The sequence below is a fragment of the Thunnus maccoyii genome, chromosome 3 (assembly GCF_910596095.1).
Source record: "Thunnus maccoyii chromosome 3, fThuMac1.1, whole genome shotgun sequence".
NCBI lineage: Eukaryota > Metazoa > Chordata > Actinopteri > Scombriformes > Scombridae > Thunnus > Thunnus maccoyii.
Window position 1 is genome coordinate 17,130,592 of NC_056535.1, and position 19,447 is coordinate 17,150,038.

General features: G+C 39.5%; 2 protein-coding genes across 2 annotated transcripts; one reads left to right on the forward strand and one right to left on the reverse strand.

Annotated features, from left to right (window-relative positions):
• The first annotated feature begins 5,605 nt into the window (after positions 1–5,605).
• Positions 5,606–9,098, forward strand: LOC121894302 (retinol dehydrogenase 10-B-like). The gene is made up of 5 exons (XM_042406819.1): positions 5,606–6,259; positions 7,736–7,834; positions 7,978–8,123; positions 8,215–8,346; positions 8,494–9,098. The coding sequence occupies exons 1-5, from the start codon at positions 5,810–5,812 to the stop codon at positions 8,612–8,614; spliced, it is 948 nt and encodes a 315-aa protein (XP_042262753.1). The 5' UTR covers positions 5,606–5,809; the 3' UTR covers positions 8,615–9,098.
• On the reverse strand, positions 8,928–19,163 carry cse1l (CSE1 chromosome segregation 1-like (yeast)). The gene is made up of 25 exons (XM_042406818.1): positions 19,057–19,163; positions 18,150–18,245; positions 17,852–17,994; positions 17,568–17,669; positions 17,309–17,454; positions 17,090–17,180; positions 16,836–16,943; positions 15,571–15,663; positions 15,301–15,468; positions 15,079–15,208; positions 14,877–14,942; positions 14,439–14,641; positions 14,224–14,308; positions 13,927–13,988; positions 13,704–13,840; positions 13,047–13,150; positions 12,813–12,910; positions 12,555–12,705; positions 12,241–12,449; positions 11,992–12,089; positions 11,792–11,877; positions 11,585–11,666; positions 10,894–11,040; positions 9,811–10,042; positions 8,928–9,607 (listed from the first exon to the last, which is right to left on the reverse strand). The coding sequence occupies exons 2-25, from the start codon at positions 18,232–18,234 to the stop codon at positions 9,518–9,520; spliced, it is 2,916 nt and encodes a 971-aa protein (XP_042262752.1). The 5' UTR covers positions 18,235–18,245; positions 19,057–19,163; the 3' UTR covers positions 8,928–9,517.
• Positions 19,164–19,447: the final 284 nt, after the last annotated feature.

The following is a 19,447-nucleotide window of genomic DNA, read 5'->3' on the forward strand; positions in this document are numbered from 1 at the left end:
GCATCACCATAGCTGGAAAGACAACACTGAAAATCACAGAGATTTTCCATGTTGACATTCCAGTTTTGTAGGAATGTGAATATTGTACATGTATAACTATAAAAGTAGAATATTACAAAAATACACATTTATTGTACCAGGAAAAGAATCAAAATAATTTATATTTTTAAGATATTTTCTAAAAGAATGGACTCTTAGACAAATATATTGTGCTAATCTCATAGTTTTGCATTTCAATATACAGTATGTACTGCATTGTTTTGAAGGAGTTGCATTTATTAGACAATATACTGTAGTAGATACATTTGTATTGTTTGCTACTGTCTCCCTGTAAATGTCTGTCCCTTTGTCCTTGTGCAATGTGAAGAACCAAAGAAATGTTCTTTCTGATAACTTATACAGACAACAGTAAGTAAGCATTCCTTTTCTAAACAGCAGACATACTTCAGGGAGCCATACTTGCTCATTCGGTACAAACATGTAAGCTGGAGAACTCACAGATGAGAGGTCAGGCCTCTGAAGAAGAAAACTGTTGACAGGGTTCAAAAACACAAAATGAAGAGGGAACACACGCACTTTAATTTACATCCATTTTCAAAAAAGCTAATTTGATTATTTACACTCTGTGGATCTTGGCAAGTGGTTCGCTTCCAGAAATCCCAAACATTATGCTCATATGAGTTCACATGACATCCCTAACAAACATAAAGCCACCCCATGGCTATAGCTCGCCACTCAGGCACACAAACTGCATGGAGGTACCTTGTGTGTCTGTGGGCAACTTTAGTCCAACCGAATATCCTGCATCCTGCTTTTCTGTATGCACCTGATTCCAAACATATGACCAAGCTGGGTGTTAATCATCTGGTGCCCTCATGTTCGTTCCAACGTTAATCATACAAGCATGATTTAAATAACATTGTTAACTTTATAACATATCATGCAAGCATTCTATTAAGCATCTACTTTTAATAGTAAATCATTAAGCTTAAGTATTAAAAAATAGAAGTATTTACTCTGTATGGCTGTTTTCCATTGCTGCAATCATTACACATAATATGAGTTAGATATTTATGTGCCTTTGCTTTTAACACCTGCCTGCCCCGCACACAGAGACAGTTACTGCTCCCTGTTTACTGGAGCCCAAATGACAATTAAACAAACTACAGCAAATAAACGCCCAGAGAACTGGGTCATCATGCTGTCAGACTGATATATTAGACATTCACACCCCTCCCTCTAATGTCTGTCTTGTGCACTTACTTAAATGCACCAAACATTTACATGAAAAAGGCCCAATCCACAAAAAACAAACAGGTGCAGACTCACTCAGTAGAGTGAGCAATCACTGTTTCCATGGTGACAGTTTAGATGACTGCATGGCTCACATTTGATGCAAGCAAGTAGCCTAATTTGTAGTGTTGGAGTCCTTAAAGGCTCAAATAACGTATAGCAAATACACACAGCATTTACACTCTTTTCATGCATTAATTTATTCAAACATTCATCCATCTCCTTTTTCCCTCCTAACCTGTGGCTTCAGTGTGCTGAAGCCTCCATTGTTAAAGAAATTATGTCAACAGAAAACTGGGCTGTGGGCCTTTCTACTGCCACATCATCCTTTTATTCTCTTAAATTCACTAACACACACACACACTTCAGCGAGTTACAAAAGAACATAGCCTGACCGCAACGTCAGCCACAAACCCCCTGAAACTAAGGTGCTGTTGCTATGTGTATGTTCACTTCAGCTACCTAACTCCCATAGAGGGAGTGAGTGTGAAATGTAAATGGAATAGGAACAAGCGGTGTGTGACAGAGAGAGCTGTGCAGCAGATCTGTCAGTCTGATTACAACTGACATCCCTTTTGATGGCTGGAGAACTATACGCTCCTCCACTTTGTGTCCAACTTCAGCACAAATAACTCCTCAACACAGAAAAGATGACCATTCAAAGCATTGAATCATAAGGCATTCATAAGCTCTTTCAGCTCTTTTGATGCATTTTTGAGAGGGTAAAAAATCCCTCAGGCAAGATGATGGCCATCATGTTCTGTCACTGAGAAAATTACATAGTGAGATTATGCACACAGAACTTGTGTGTATTTTTCTACTACAAGGACTGGCCTCGTGCTTGAGTCTTTTGTGCAGAATGACGATGCAAAATGGCAGTTGGGGTGAGGATGCGTTCATTTCTGTGATTCTATAAATATCATCCTGGGCATGCAAAGGGAGGGTCTGGGACAGCAGGAAAGGCTCAGTTACAGAAATGTCTTTGGTCAGATGGTGTCATGGAGCTCTGAGAAACAAACTTTGTAACAAAGCAGTCTGGTAGAGGAAGGCTAAGAAGGCTGTTCAGCTTACAGGAAACTATACAGTCACTGGTGTGTGGGATTTGTTGCAGCCCAGCCCTTAACGCTGCATGGTAATGGGATAAAAATGTCAAACTGACAAATGGTCATATAACTTTCACTACTGAAGGCTTTCGAGACCCAAAGAAAAGACTAGAAAGATAGAAAGGGAGGGTGCGCTGCACAGTGAAGAGTGAAGATTCATAAGCATTCATCATACAACACTCAGACATGCAGTAAATAATAACAAATCTTTGGAAATGAGCCTCTCATCATAGTGGACTTACATCCAAACAAGCCATAGTCTATTTAAATGGTTACAATTGTTTTTTTTCTCTGTTGGGTGAATGTTATTAATGTCCTTATTGCTTTTTATATCTTTTTTTTCTTTGTTTTTTCTAAACTGCACTTTATTGATTTTCCTGAATTAAACAATCTGCTGTCTAGTCACCATGCAAATAAAAATGTCACCATATAAAAGGTACATATTGGTTGAAATACAATGCCCAAAAGCACAAGGTATAATATGATTATGTAACCATTTCTTTAAGCACAATCTGCTGCATAAGAGGTTTAAGCCAAATGCAGACACATAATTTAATTTTCAGAATCTTCCCCCTTCTTTGGGGAAATAATCACCTCTGTTCAACTCACACAGGTAATGTTTGTTTTGTAAAGTTTCATACTTTGTACCAGTTGACTTTGTAGAATATTATCTTTGTGGTTTCCTGTTGTTCAACGCATGTAGCGCTATTAAACTTTGACACACAGAACTTGTAAATATAACCTAAGAAGCTATAGGAAAATGTCTATGATGAGCAATTTGGAAGCAATTTTCTCCTTTTACTGACTGATGCTTAATAAAAGACAATAATCCACTGTTGGTCCTGTGAGCCTCACTTCATCAGCTGAAATGTGTTTTTATAAAAACCACTGAATACATACAACAGGAGTGTAATACACAAGAGCAAGATGGTGAGATTGTGCAATGCCTGAGCTGGTGTTTGGTGAATGGAGACTGTGTATCTTATACAACAGCACCCTCCAGTGTTCTGTATTAAAATTAAAACATATCAAAGTATTCACTTCACACAACGATTGACATTCATGGTAACATCTAGTCTTCTTTAAGTAAAATATAAGGAAACAATTATCACTAGAAGATGATCAGTTTGTAGTTTCTAATAAAAGTTGACAATTGCAGTTCATAAGGTCTATAGCAGTCTTATATTTTACTTTTCTGATTACCGATTTGGTCAATAAAATGTTTAAAAAAAAATGTGGAAAAATGTTCATCACAATGTTCCTCAGCCCATGTGACATTTACATTGCTTGTTTTTCTAAAACCCAAAGATAATATTACTTACAATGTTATAAAACAGAGAAAAGTAGCAAATCCTGACAAGCTTTGTGCATTTTTGTCAGACAAATTATTCAAATGATTAAGCAATTATCAAGATTGGATACAATTTTCTGTCAATGGACCAACTGCTTTATCCACTAATCATGTTCAACACAATTTTATTGAACTATTTCCAACTATTTTGATTCACTAAAATTGGGATTATGATCAAATGTGTGGTATACTGGTCGTTTCATTCACAACCATTATCCCTCTTTTAAACAACATCTTACCAGAAAGAAAAGCCAAACTCTCATCAGATAGAGGTCAGTTTCTTTTTTGGGTCATGAGGTGTTATCAGATCAATATTAATGTAGTTAATTCTCTCTGTTTTGTGACATTTCGTCATACTACATTATGACCACAGTTTTGAAGAGGATTACATCACAGTCAATGCCAGTCACAACTTCAGGCTTTTCCCAAGACGACATAAACAGTCTTAACTGCCATGAGAAGCAATCTCTCTGCAACAAAAACTTTACCAAAAACCACTAAAGCCTGAATGCTGCGTCAAGTACACTTTAGTGTTTTGAAACAACAGAATGAAATGTAACAGAGGGGAAAAAAAGAGTAATTTTCCAAAATGTACGCTTATTAAAAATTTTACATATTAGGGATTTGTGCACACGTGCTAAGCAGTTTATCACCTTAACAGTTTACTCTGGTTTGGATAATCCGCCTCACATCATGGATCAGGAATAACTTTCTATAACAGATGAAAGGAATGTCTACGTGATAGATGACCAGTTGTGGAAAAAAATACTCAAAACATCATACTTGTGTAAAAGTAGTTTACAGTGGTCAACTGTGGCAGAGGCACAGATCTTACATACAAGTCAAATGAAGCTCAGAGTAAAAGTTACAACAAAACATTAATTGTGATCTTTTAAAAGGACAAAAGAACTGCGTCCACATATTGAAAGACGTTAACTCTCTCAGCTGACTGACCAAAAGCTGTGATTGACTGCATTACTTTGATTAAAATCTAATTACGTTATATCATCATATTTAGTTAAAAAAAGATGTTTGGTTACATGAAAAAAAGGAGAATGTCTGGTTTACAGACTGTGGGTAAGAAGTATTGTAGTGAAATCTCACTCAATAACCACTCTTCAGCTTCAGTGGTTACAGCACAGGAGGAACAGAATGAAAGCCCTCACAGATTGAGAAAAAATACACAAAGCGTTATTAAAATATGACACTTTCACATTTTAGGGTGAAGACAAAAATCTATTCCACCTACAACAGTAACTATAACCTGTGTCAACCTTTGAGTGACACCACAGAGACATCTATTGAGTCCTTTGTTCTTTTGGTTTCTCCGCACTATGTTTTGGCCTTTTGAAAGAGCACTCTGAAAAGTCTGCAGAAACACAATAATTAGAGGCTGGTCTTGTTTGCCTCAGAGCTCACTACATAACCTACTGTTTCAGAATATTTTTGTGGTGTGATGAGTCACAGCTGAATGCTGAAACACAAAAAAACTGGAGCCACTGCATACTTGACTAGACTGCTCAAACTATTAATTAAAAAAAGCTTCAAAATGAACAAGAGAAGTGTATGCTCCTAAAGTTTTTGGTCATGCAAATTCAGGTAAAAAACACATTAACATGGTGAGAGATGACAGTGTATTCGTCTATAATTTGCATGTATGGTTTTGTTCATCTTCATATTAAATAAAATACATATTATGTAATAACTTCATTGGTTTGTCCAGTGTGTCATATGCTGGCTTTGGCTCTGGACTCCAGAGAAAAGAGACTTGAGTGTTTTCTTAATCCCTGCCTCATACTCAGCCACTGTTTATGAAGGAGTTATGAATGTGCACGGGTTAGTCAGTCAGTCATTAGACAAAAAGCCCTTCTATTGGTGGCCACCATCAGTCCCCGTCCTAATCCCAAACACACATACACACACACACACACAAGTTATATAAAATGGCCATCCAATCCCACGTCACACAGAGAAACAAACTCCAAAGCTTGGCGGTCTGCATGTGTGGCTCTCTAACTTCTCCTGGGTGCAGCAGATAAGGACAGTACTGGACTCGAGCATCATGATAGTTATAGTGGACCTGCTGCTGATGCTGATCGACCTGACCTACTCCATCCTGACAGCCGTCATTCAAACTTTCCTTCGGCCGAGGTTGAAGAGCATCGATGGGGAGCTCTGTTTGATCACAGGGGCCGGGGGCGCGCTGGGTCGGCTGTTCGCGCTGGAGTTTGCCAAAGAAGGAGCGCGCCTGGTGCTGTGGGACTGCAATGAGGCTGCCAACGAGCAGACCGCTAAGCTGGCGCGGGAACGTGGTGTCCAGGTGCATACGTACACCGTGGACCTTTCCCGCCGCCAGAGCATCTATGAGACGGCGGACAAGGTGAGAGCGGATGTCGGGGATGTCTCCATACTGGTCAACAACGCAGGCGTGGTGGCCGGACGGAGGCTTCTGGACTGTCCTGACGAGCTTTTGGAGAGGACTCTGCTCGTCAACTGCCACGCGCTTTTTTGGGTGAGACTTTGACGCACGCATCTTTTACGCACGAACACTTGAGGCAGTGAATGTCCACCTTTGCTTAGAACCAGAGCTAACAGCATCCACCAGCCCGACATGAATTACATAACATCTATTCACTCTGCTAACCCCCCCCCCCCCCCCCCCCCCCTTCTCTCTCTCTCTCTCTCTCTCTCTCTCTCTCTCTCTCACTCACACACACCCTCACGCATCAGTGTTTGCGCACTGATGTGTGAAGAGATCAGAGCAGCCTGTGGCAGCCCAGCTGGTACATCACATCACAGTATGGAGTTGTTTCAGTGTCTGTAAAAGTTAATATGAGGTTATAAGGGGCGGCAACCTTATCCACTCATCCCCAGAATAAAAGAAGCCCACCGGTTAAGAAAGCATGTGATTCTGCTGTTGATCCTCTTAAAGCCTGCAGTCCCATGCTCTAACAATGAATGGGTAAGCTCATAAGCACCAAATATCACGGACATCAGCGACAGACTTACAGTAGGTGGGCGTTTCCTCTATTTTTGTTAAAGCACCTTCAACACTCTAATGTTTCTCATCTGGTAGAGGAGGGAAAACTGGCAGCTGTTCCAGACCCTATGAATGGGTCCCTATTAAACCTTAAGTGCCCCCACTAAACATTATTATAAACATTATACATACACAAAAAATATCAATTTAATAATAATAATAAACTCATAACTCATGGGCATATCCTCAAGAAAGTAGAAACCTCCTAACAATAAGGCCCATTTCATCTCAGATTATATTGCATTTAAGTAGTGCATATTCCCATATTGCCAAATAAAGTAACAATTAATCAAATTGACACAAACCAACTACCAAACAGTTAATTCATGGTTTGGGGGGCTGGTCGTCTGAGGCCACAGATTCAGGTTCAAGGTGTTGTGATTTTATTTGTGGTAATTAAAATATGGTTTTGTTTGAGAATATTCACCATTTACCATAACACATTGCAACAATGACAGGAGCCTCATGATGGACTCTGCTGCATTTTGTGTTGAAGTTCTGTGGAGAAGAGAAGCCATGTGACAAAATCTTTAGACAGGACACCTTTATTTCAGTTGATGTGCTCCAATTGTGTGTACAGTATTCCTTGACAAATATTCATTTAAGGAAATTTTAGCACACTAAGTAAAGGTGAACCTGAGACCATTTACACGTCTTTTTTTACAAACTGTTAATTGGGTTGCTGGTTTGTCCCCATGCTAGAATATTTCAACATATTTGGATGCTCGAGCATTTGTTTCCTAACCTGACTCTCATCCCATAAATGCTATTACCATACAAAGTCCTCCTGTGTTACTTATAACAATTCGCATTTTCACTTGAAAATACTGTAGGGTGCTGTGTGGTAAAAGAGGGGGAACAATGTTGATCTAAGGCTGTGGATGGATTAATCAGGCCACCTTCTTTATTTGTTATACTACTGTAACATTATATTTCCAATCCCAACAGATGACAAAGGCCTTCCTGCCACAGATGAAAGCAAAGAACCATGGTCACATTGTAACCATTGCCAGTGCTCTTGGACTATTCAGCACTGCATGTGTGGAGGTAAGACACAAGATGAATGACTTCTCACAGCCACAAACAAGACACATCCTAGAATATTATATTATGAAGAACATACAGTGATGCTTACTGACTAGACAACTCTTAAATGCTGATCACACCGTTGTATCTTCGTTCCCCTCCAGGATTACTGCGCCAGTAAGTTTGGGGCTGTTGGTTTCCACGAGTCACTGACCCACGAGCTGCTTGCAGAAAACCTGGATGGCATCAAAACTACTTTAGTTTGCCCTTATATTGTCGACACAGGGATGTTTGCAGGCTGTGAAATAAGGTGAGATTCCATCACTGATCAATACACTTTTTATTAGTGACAGTAAAAATAATTAAATGCTATATTCTCCACTTTGTTTGCCATCTATCAGGAAGGAGCTTCGGAGTATAATTCCACCTCTGAAGCCCCTATACACTGTACAGCAATCCATGAAAGCCATTTTAGCAGAGCAGCAGATGATCTGCATTCCTCGCCTCATGTACATCCCCTTTCTGACACGAGCGTAAGTACTGATCAGGTCATTTACAAAACAACACATACAGTATCTGTTTTTAAGCCCAGAGAGGGAATGCCATTATGGATGAGAAATATATTGGAACCAAAGACAATAACTTGGGACTGGTTTTGTTTTCTTCCCTTCCTTCTCCAGATTGCTACCTTGGGAGGCAAATGTTGCAACATATCGCTTCATGGGAGGAGACAAATGCATGCTACCCTTCATCAAGAATGTTGAACAGAAGACATCCAATGGCCATGTCAAATCCTACTAAAACCCCTCTGTCAGTCTGTTTAACAACATTGTTAAATAATGGACCAATGCAAAAACCAAAGGCTCATATATCATACATTATTTTGTTATCTGAAGGGAGTGCCCAATACCAGTGCCACAACAATGTTGGGTCATTTCCAGTTATACATAAGTATAATTGGATCTGAAGGGCCAGGGATTGCTCAATGAAAAGGAAACTTCTTTAATGTAAGAATAATGTTATTAATCTCTAAACAGGAGGAGGCACAAAGTAAGATTAATTAGTCAAAACACTGTTGATAGAAAAACTGATGAGAGTGCAATGATAACCGATCTATACAAGTGCCTCTTTTTATTCACATTAACAAACAGTGCAGAAACAAAGACTAGACATTAACAAATCTACAGGAAACATGCAACAGAAAAATATTAAGCTTTATGTTTGAGCCACAGACTACGGTCTTCTTCAACCGTTAAAATAAATTCAAACAGGAAAAAAAAAAAAAGCGCTAAAGAAATCCCTCCCATATGATTCAGATGTTCAACGTTCCACAATGTTGCTAAAATTTACCTCCGCTGAAATAAACTGATAATTGCATCAGAAGTTGATATCCAAATCCTTGTTAGCCTTTGCCACACAGCAAACAAAGAGCCCAAACAGTGATTCAGTTATGTTAACTTTTTGGTCATGTCTTTTAAAAACCTTAAAAAAAAAAAAAAAAAACTTCCATCAGAGAACACACCCTAAATTCAAGAAGAACTGTAATTTCTCTGGCAAATCCATCATATAACTGTCAAGTCAAAACCAAATCTGTAAAGACTGTAAAGTTCAGCTGAAGCAGGTCTCTTTGTGACCTGGAGCCACTGTGGCTACTCCTGCAGTGTATTGTGGTCTCCTTACTAAGCGAACACCATCACGTCACTTTCAAACCAACTGCACGGTGGCCGCCTGTAAGTAACCCTGCAGGAACTGGAGAGCTTCTGCATTCAGACTGGTGCTCAGCATTGAGGGAACCTGCACCAAAAAAAAAAAGAAAAAATGGACAAGAAGCGAGATTCACTTATTTGCTTTTTGTAGCAGAGCACATGCCGTTCATTCGGCAACAATCTTCAAAGTTCTTTTATTCCAAACACAACTAAGCCATGTTATGACATATAAATCACCAAAGATTAGTTTTGGCATAACACACTAAACATCTGCTGCATTTCTAAACATACCCTTCCTGGGCAGGCAGTAGAAAGCTTGTGGAGCGACTGGGCCAGCAAGATTTTGGGATTGCCGACAGCATCTCCGATCGGGTCGTGCTCCTTCTTCCCGGCAAAGGCCAGTTGTGAGAATGCTGTCTGATAGCCTGGTGTGTCTTCAATATCAATGAAGTGCTCATCATCTGGGATGCTGTCATCTTCTGGCAGCTCAAACAGGCCGATGAGGGCCTGGAGCAGTGGGGTCCTGAATAAACACATATAAACCCAAATCACTGGTTAATTTTTTGTCTGGAATAAAACATTTGGAATTTGGAATCCAATGTAAAGTCAATGCTTAGCAAAGTGCTAGTTTCAGTAACATCATCAAGACACCAAGAAAATCTACACAAATGTGTCATTTTTAAACTTGTACTGCTGAAAACTTCACTATAAACAGGTCAGGGCAGCTTCTGCTGCTTTACTTTATTCAGGGGTACCCAGTAACATCCAATTATATGCAGTGCTACCTACTACACTAAACTATGAAAAACATTAAATATTGTAAATTACAGTCATTGATATTCTGACTATAATAATGGTTATTTATTGAAAGGGGAACTTAACAGATTTTACACATCAAAGTGTGTATACAGGTCTTGGGGAGTACTACTGCATATGTGAAAAAGGTTGTATAAAAAAAGCTTTTTGTGGCTCCAGAGGGAGCTGCACAAAATCTGATCAATTCCCTCAAGTGATGTCACTTGAGGCAACGTTGGTTGGGGCGGAAAACTACAAGTTGGAAAATGAAAAACAAGCCGGGACATCAGATTAGATGATATCTGATATTTAACAGATATTGAAGGCTCTGTTCAATCACTCTGATTAGACCTCTAGAGTCAGGTAGTAATTGGGTAGACTGATGCATAATTTCACCAACAGAAGGGTGAGGGTGTCAATCAAACACAGTTTGAACCTGCCCGCACAGTCCTCAAAGGATGATTCATCAGAGAACTTAAGTGAAAACGAATGTGCGATGGATGTGTCAGGGATTTAACCAAGTAACTGCATGAAGAAAATAAATGAAAAGGTTGTGTTTCATTGAGGCTGATTTCTTACCAGAGTTTAGTGTACTCTGTGTCCATCATCGCAGGACATTCAGTAAGGATTTTTGTAATGCCAACAGCACAGATCTTCTTTTCAACTCCTCCAGACACCTTCTGAACCTCTGGAATAACTATTTTCTCCAACACCATACCGAACATTCTGCAATACAAAAAGTTAACAGGATTAATGCACCTTTTCGCTGGTCTGCAACGAGATTAAACGTAGGACACACTGTAAACCTGCAAAGGCTTTGGTATTAGGAACACAAGTGTTGCGGTTGCAGGTTGTATTTAAATTAATGCGCCCCACTCTCATTTTCTCTCTTAGTCTCTTTTTAGACTAATCGTTTAGTCAGTTACATAAATTAATACAATCCGGTCTAAAAATGTGTCTAAAATGGGAAATATAGCAGTGTTGCAGACACACTAGAATCACCTTTGATACATTTTTGCGATAAAACTGAGTCACTGTTGGAATCCTTTGAAACCTCTGAATTCAAGTGGACCACAGCTGCTGTCCCCTATGAAAGACCAGGCTACACACTTTTCAGAGCCACCTTTACAGTCTACAGGGGGGTGAGTGTTTGATATTCAAAACGTAGGTTTTTGATGGAGTATTTCTTAAAATTGTGTCCTATTTGAAGTAAGTAAAGTAAGTATAAGTTGTCATGTTCCCACTCCTTTTGTATTCAAAATGCACTTACTTCGGCTGGATGCTGTCAAAAATCTCCTGAAGTGCAATAGCTCCATATTTGACACCATACAGGTTGATAAACACCAAGAAACCTGTGAGAAGAACAAAAAACAAGAAGTCACAAGATGTTACAAGTGAACAGGCACATGCTCAGTCACTGACCATAGTCGAAAAATTAACAGCTCGTGAATGTAGGAAGTGAAATGACTGTACTAACTCTTGATGAACTTGGTGGTTTTGGAGCTTTGTAGCCTCTGGAAGAGCAAAACGAAGATCTGTTTCCTGTACTGAGTGATTGACTCTCTGACAAAAGAAAAAAAGGAAGTCAACAAAACATGTCAGGACCTCAACCAATCAATTTCACCAGGCACGACTTTATAGATAGGCCACTGAGGAGACCAATTATAATCAACTTACGGGGGCATGTGCTCTATGATGCTGTTGAGCAGGTAAAAGCCTTGGTGGTCGTTGGCCTTGGAGGCAATGAGCTTTTGGAAAACTCCAAGCAAGCCCGGCTGAGGAGGAAAGATGAGCAAGACAAGACCCAAACGTCAATATACAGGTCACACATAGGATAAATTATATAATCCATAAATACATCAATTTAACTGCAGACATTTACAACATTACTATTTTTCTGCTGGACACAACACTGTCACCACTCACTATTTTATCGGCAGCAGAGCTGGCAATAGTGGCACCTCCCTTCTCCAGGTAAGCCTGAAGCAGGCGCACCAGAGGAGGGATGTTCCCTGTCCTTTCCCATAGCACAGGCTGCAGCAGGTGAGGGAATAAAGCCATGTAGGAAGCGGGAATAGAGTTGGAGTGGATTTCTAGGAGGAGAGACATCACCTGGAACACGTACGGGAGAAACTCTGTAACACAAGACAAATGGAAGATGAGTTGCCTCTTCTCAGCCAACAGCAATGTTTATCAGCGTGTCATCTACACAACGACAAATCTATTTTAAAAAGGCACACCCTGGACATCGTTCTGAAGGATCTCTGTGAAAACAGGGAAGAGTGCTTCCTCGAAGCTGCTGACAGTGGCGGGGTTGGCCTTGCAGGTGATCCGGACAGACAGGCACAAGGACTCAAACAGGTAGTGGTTGAAGTGTGGCTTGCTGGGATTCTGAAAGTAAGTGACAGACAAAAATGGTTAACATGAGTATTCCTTGAACAAACAGGCATCTTTGTTAATCTATCTGTATCCATTAATAGCATGAAAGTGCAGGTTACCTTGCTGACTAAGAGGAGCTTATGAGTGAGTTGACCAATCAGAGTGGGAATGTAGGGAACAATGGCCTCCTGCAGCAAGGAGAAGCTGCGCATGATGGCTTTAAAAATGAAAAGAAAAAAATAAATAAATAAGAAAAGAAAGGAGACAACATGATGAGACTACTTAAAATAACTCTGAAATTGGTCTGACTCTGACTGAGGAGCATTCAGAGGACAGAGGAAAGTCAGGCTCACCTTTCATGATGTATTCATTTTCTGATGAGCCAGGAAGAGCAAGTGCCTTGAACAAGTTGTTGAGCAGCTGTTCAGTAAAAGGTGCCATCTCTGCAGGGATGATACTGAAAAAAAACAAAAAACAATGGTGTAGCTTTACAGCAAGATGCAGAAATGTGAGCAGACTCTGCTATATTGTTTCATCTCAGTTGTCTTTTGGGAAACTAATAAGACATTGTTGCAGTGATATGGATGAATGTTTATACAGTTGATTCCAAGGACATAAAGTAAATAAACAGGCAATCATCACAATACTAAGGGTAATTACACATCACACATGTAAATATTGGCTTTCACCTAATGTGGGTTTGATGTAAAGCTTGTCAAGTTCTACCACTAAAATTGATCTTTCACTCCTTAAAAGTGCACATATTGTTTGTCATCCCAAATACATTAAAAATTTTTTTTTTTTAAAAATCAGTGAGGTGATTTTAGACACCAGTCAGAATTGCTCTCCATGGACAATTTTCCTTTTAATTTGTTATAAACTGGATAGGGAGAGGTTACAGAATTTAGGGACTAAAGGAGAAGATATATAGGGAAAAAGGTGAGAGCAATGCTAGAGGCCAACAACTATTTTGGTTTATAGCATCTTTCACTTTATTGATTGACACTCACAGTGTTGTGTTGTTGGGGCCTCTCATAGTAAACAGCCTCTCCAAGGCGTGGGCAGCATACGTGTGCTCCACAGTGCTCTCTGCCTGCAGGTGAGTTATCAGTAGAGGAACAGCCTGCAGCAGCTGCTCCTTAGGAAGCTGGAGGAAAAGGACAAAAGGGCCTCTGTAACATATTCATCTGGGCTTTTGAAATTTAAGTTGCGGAGAAAAGCAAGAGTTCATACCTGGCTTCTGAAGATCATGACATACTTGATGGCATCTGCCTTCAGCACTGGGAACTCATTAACTGCAATAACGGCATAATCGATTAAAGCTTATTAATGTGTATACTCAAAATTTGGACATTCAAATGTAATCAGTTTGCTGTTACTGTCACAAGATGCACTATTGCATTTCTATCTTTATCTTAACTGCTCAGCTACTAATCAAAAATGAATACAAAGTCAAAGGCAACCATTACCCAGCTGTTATAACACAAGAGACATTTTGCAGCATATTGAGGCCTTTGAGAGTATTCTTACCGTTTTGGGATTTTAAGTCTGGAAGAATGTGGTTCACAAAGAATTCAGTGAGATTCACCAACTCGTTGGCTTGTGTGATACCATGCTGGTGGGGAAGAAAAAGACAAAAATAAGAAACAACCCAATCATATCAATTACGTCAAACGGTTTATAAAAAGGTGCACAGTATTAACAGCTGCATATTCAATAAGACTAAAAATCTATGTCAACAATACCTTCTGCGTCTGTGCTTTCGATGCCAGTGATGTGACCAAGTAGATGGCGGCATCTTTGTGTTTCCAGTTCGACCCAGGGTTCTTGGCGTATTCTGCCAACATTGAGTTGACATAACCAGAGAAGATTGCTGTGACTGGGCCCTCGAAAAATTTACAAAGGCCTCTCACCAAGTCGCACGCCGCCCTACGCCGAGTGTCGATGTCTGAGAAAGGATGGGGACATGGTTATAATAGGCAAGGTTTTGTCAACTGTCAGTTATTTACCAGGCTGTATGTGGAAACCTTCCCTTGAAATTTTGCATACATACATCCTACCTAACCAACCAATTACACATGTGGACTTACACTTGTCTTAAATGAGAGACACCTGGCTGGTATTCCAAACAACCGTAACATTCACAATGTAAGAAGGAAATAGATATTTTCTTATGTCTTTACCAGATCCTTCAAGGTCCCTCCGGATGTATTCCTCAGAGTTATCTTCAAAGGCCTCCTCATCTGCACCTAATCAGAGATTAAAGGCAATCTGGTCAGTATAAGCGCACATTTGTATCCAAGCTAGCAGATGACTGAATCAGTCTGCTAATGATAACATTTCCAGGTGAAATCCGAAGACTCAGAGAAGAAAGTATTTACTTACTTCTGAACTCCATGTTGGGAACAATGACCTTCTCACAAATGCTAGTGAGAGTATTCTGGTCCTCAAATAGATGCTTGTAGTGTGGCCTTTCACAGACCGATGCCAAGAACTGAATAGCGTTGCTGACAAGCTGCAACAAAGACGAGGTTGTATATTGTTAGCGCAAGGAACATGAACTTAAAAAAAGAACACAGAAATTGAGTCGGGGATCAGTACGCTCACCAGGTCGTATTTGACTTCCTGGCCTGTAGAAACTAACAGGTTCCAGATAGCAGTGACGAAACGAGGCAGGTACGGCTGGAATTCTTCGTCATACTTCTGAGCGTAAAGAGCAGCGTTGTCACAGATCTGAGACTTCAGCAACTCCAAGAGACCCGCCTCCTCCTCATCCTAAGGAGTTGCCATAACGGACACAAACACATAAGTTAAAGACCACTTTGTAGCGCAGCAATGTTGGAATTTTTTGCATGAGTAAAAAAAGAAGATACTTACATCTGTTTGTAAAAGTTTATTATCCAAAGTCAGTAGGCCATGAAAATTGGTCATCCAGGTTTCCATGTTGTCTTCAAAAAACTCTGGAAGGTCCTGTATAATAATGCAGAGGACAGTTCTAAGCAGAAGTTTCACATCACTGATAAATTTGTATTTTAATAACAATGCTATTACTGAAAATGCATGTGCATCATTTGCTTGTGTTTATTACAGGGCTGCTGCACACTTTTTGAAATCAAATTTGAATGCTTTTTAAGACTTTGAAAGAGAAAATTTTATACCCTTTCCAAAGCAAAATAAATGCACATTAGGGTTGATCTTTATGTTTGAAATCAACTTGACAATAGGGCTGTGCAATATGACCAAAATATCATTTCCCGATATAGCACATTTCCTGTAAATTCAATAAATAAACAGTTTGTCAGTGGAATCACTAGTTGTGATCTGCAGGAACCCTGATTATTGTTAATATCCATCTCCTTGAATTACATTTCAATCCAAAATAATAAAACAAAGTAACCATGGGACCCCATTTGGATAATTTGTTATAATTACATTTTTTTAATTATTTTTAATTCCAAAATGATTGATTGGCTCTAAAGGGCTTAGATCAGCCACATGAAAATAACTATAAATATCTATATATGATAACTACATAGTATGCTCATTGCATCAATCTTGTTCGTATCTAAGCAGTTGTTTAGGGACTTGATATTAACTTTTTCGACACAGGAGAGCTTTAAAAACAACACTTACACTAAAAAAAAAAAAAAAAAAAAAAAAAAAAAAAAAAAAACCCAACACTTCAATGTTCAGCTGTTTAACAGCAAGAAACATTGTATATAATGGAAGCTATACAGAACGGCTTTCTGTGAAGCTCTACCAGACCATCAAACAACTGCTGAGGTCTGAACAGAACCCATAGCTCACTGTAAACAAGCCTTCTACAACAGCTGTTAAAAAGCTGTACACAACCAGCCAATATATCTACCAAATAACTACATACAAACGTATTAGGGCTACCAACCATTTGCTGTTGCTTTAATAATTCAATGTAGTGTGATTGAGTACGAGAGGTGGCCTAACTCTGGTACAGAACAACATCAGGTTTTCAAAACAGAAACAGACCCGAGACTTTCCTAACCATCAAGAACCAAGAAAACAACAACTACTTCTTATGTATTCTTTATTACCTCAATTATGAATGAGACCCTGCACCTGTCCAAAACAGCAAAGCATTTAAGTATAGACCAAACCAAACTTACCTGGAAGTTAAGACTGTAGAAAAGCTTGGAGATCAGAGTGAGGGAGGAGAAGAGGACCTTCAAGGCATTGATGTCTGTAGCATGAGTCTGACACAACTCAATAGTGGCCTGCAACAAAGAAGACAGAAAAGTAACTATAAATGCTTGGTCACATTAGGATGTCATCATGACTCAATCTCAATATTTGTTAGATATTATATGCCAACTAATGTACTTGTAGTGCCGCAGTAACTGGAGTGCAAATCATTACAAACCTTGAAAAGTTCTGTCAGAGGTAGGGCAAATGTGTCCAGAACTAGTTTGATCTCCGACCAAAGTTCATTTGACTTGAACTCATGGCGGTACCTTAGGAGGAAAAAAAAAAGCAGAAAGGGGTGAGACAAGGCGAGGAGGAGAAAAGCTTTGAAACTTTCTGTATTAAGTTAATCATTTTTTTTTTTTAAAGATTTCACAGATTAAGACGTTAGTGTTACCTCTTGAAGAGGGAATGTGCAGTGCGAAGCACTCCATTGATGATGTGGAAGTCTCCACTTCTGAAGCGGGTCACCATCTCTGTGAGAAGGTCAGGCCACTTTTGAGGGAAGTCTTCCCTCCCTATGATGCTGATAGCGTCACTCAACTATGGAAACAGATGAACAAACAGTGGCTTGGTTGAGAAATCTTCGTTCACACTTCAAAATCAGGGCAGGATAGATCAGACCCCTTGACACACTGTGCCATGTGATAATGTACCTGTTTCTGAATCTGTTCTGGGCTGCTTAGCATCAGATTTATGATGTTTGCTTTGATTGCCGTTCGGTCCTGATCAGAGATTTTGTTTGGTTCATCTTCAACCTTTGAGAAAACAAATCACAAAGTTGGATACTGAATTCAGTGTACATGTCAAACAAGGCAAATACAACAGTTCTGTTCACACTTCATTCTAAATGCATATTTGTCCCTTTATAAATATGACTGACTGCATGATACAATCTAATTCTTAAAGTCTGATGTTGATATTAATTAGTGAGACTCACAATGCGCCAGTTTCTTTTGATGTAGTTTTTGAATGTAACAGCGGCACAGACACGAATCACGTTGTCTTGGGACTTCTCCAGCAAAGTGAGAAGTAATAAGGGGTAGTTCTGGTTTCCCTCAACAGACTCAAGAAACTTTTCAGCTGGGAAAGAAAAAAAGATAAACAGACAACAGATGTAGCAGAGCAGAGATTACAAAATCATGTGATTAATTTACATAAATAGGTCAATGAGAACAAGATTCTTCTGAACAGTCTTAAAATATGCAAGTTAATGTGATATCATGAAGTTGTATTACCTGGACGTCGGACAGTCGGGTCTGGGTCCAGTGTTTTCCTGAGGAAATCTGTGAGGGTTTGTAGGTTAGCATCATTCAGCTCCATGCTCGTAGCCACTGAGGGTGAGAAACCAGTCAGTGAATCAATGAAAGAAAAAACACGGATGACTGACAGTGCTTTTCTCAAGAGGCTAAATGGCTTACTACATATGAATGAACGTCTAAATGCTGCGTAATGCTGTCCACAAAATTTAGCAATGCACTTACAAGCGTGTGTTTTGCCCCCTGAAGACCGCACTAACAGCTACTTAAAAGTTACCTAATGTATGTCAAGTTTAACTGCTTAATTCATCTTAAAAGCTTAAACGTCTAACAAGACCATACCACACTTTCTGCATATCTTGTTCATAGGTCCTCAACTAATTTGAGTCATTTAATGCATTCAGTCTGTCGTTGACGTTAGCTTGCTAGCAGCTAACCTAGCTACACCGGCTACATTGCCTCAATCTGGACGCCAGATCGGTAAAAGTCTTAACGTGTGAGCTAACTGGCTAAAGACTGTCTTCTGCAAGTTCAAAAATAAGCACATGGTGGTCGGAATATTTCATCAGCTGGAACTTATATAAAGTTATATTTAGTAGAAGTTCACTATTGCTCCATTGTCCCAAACTAAAAACATAACGGAATATACTATCTAAAAGCGGCATGGAAAGCAATATCCCATTTCCAGTGAATAGACTGATCCATCAGCTAGTCAGCTCCAGGTAGCCTGCTAATGTTAGCGCTAGCTTGCTAATATGTTTTGCGCTAACAATAAAGTTAGCTCATTTCTGAATAAAACGCATTCAAGATATTAGACTGTGATCCAATTTACAAGTCTGACTCTCTCATTACTGTCAAAAATAACCGATGCAATGAGACATCTTACCGTTACAGTGAGTTTCACTCAAAGGATGGGGAGTCACACTTCGGACCGCACACTCGTAGTCGCCGTGCCAGCTTTCAAACGTCTAGAGCAAAAAAGAACTGCGCGGTCACTACACTGCGCAAGCGCAGATGTCACACCAGAGCTGTAAGGCACGCCCCTTGTTTGGCCTTCACCAAGTGCAGCAGCACAAGACAACTATTTACACTAAATAATCGTTAAAGATCTCCTCCAGACATGTTTTAAGATATATAAAAATACTTTGCTTGGAATAATAATTTGTGTCTACTATGGTTTGACCACAAAAAAGTTCAATAATCTCATTAAAATCCCTAAAATGACATATTCTCCTTCTCCCTCATTAAAAAGAAATCCAGAATCTATAGCTAAGCAA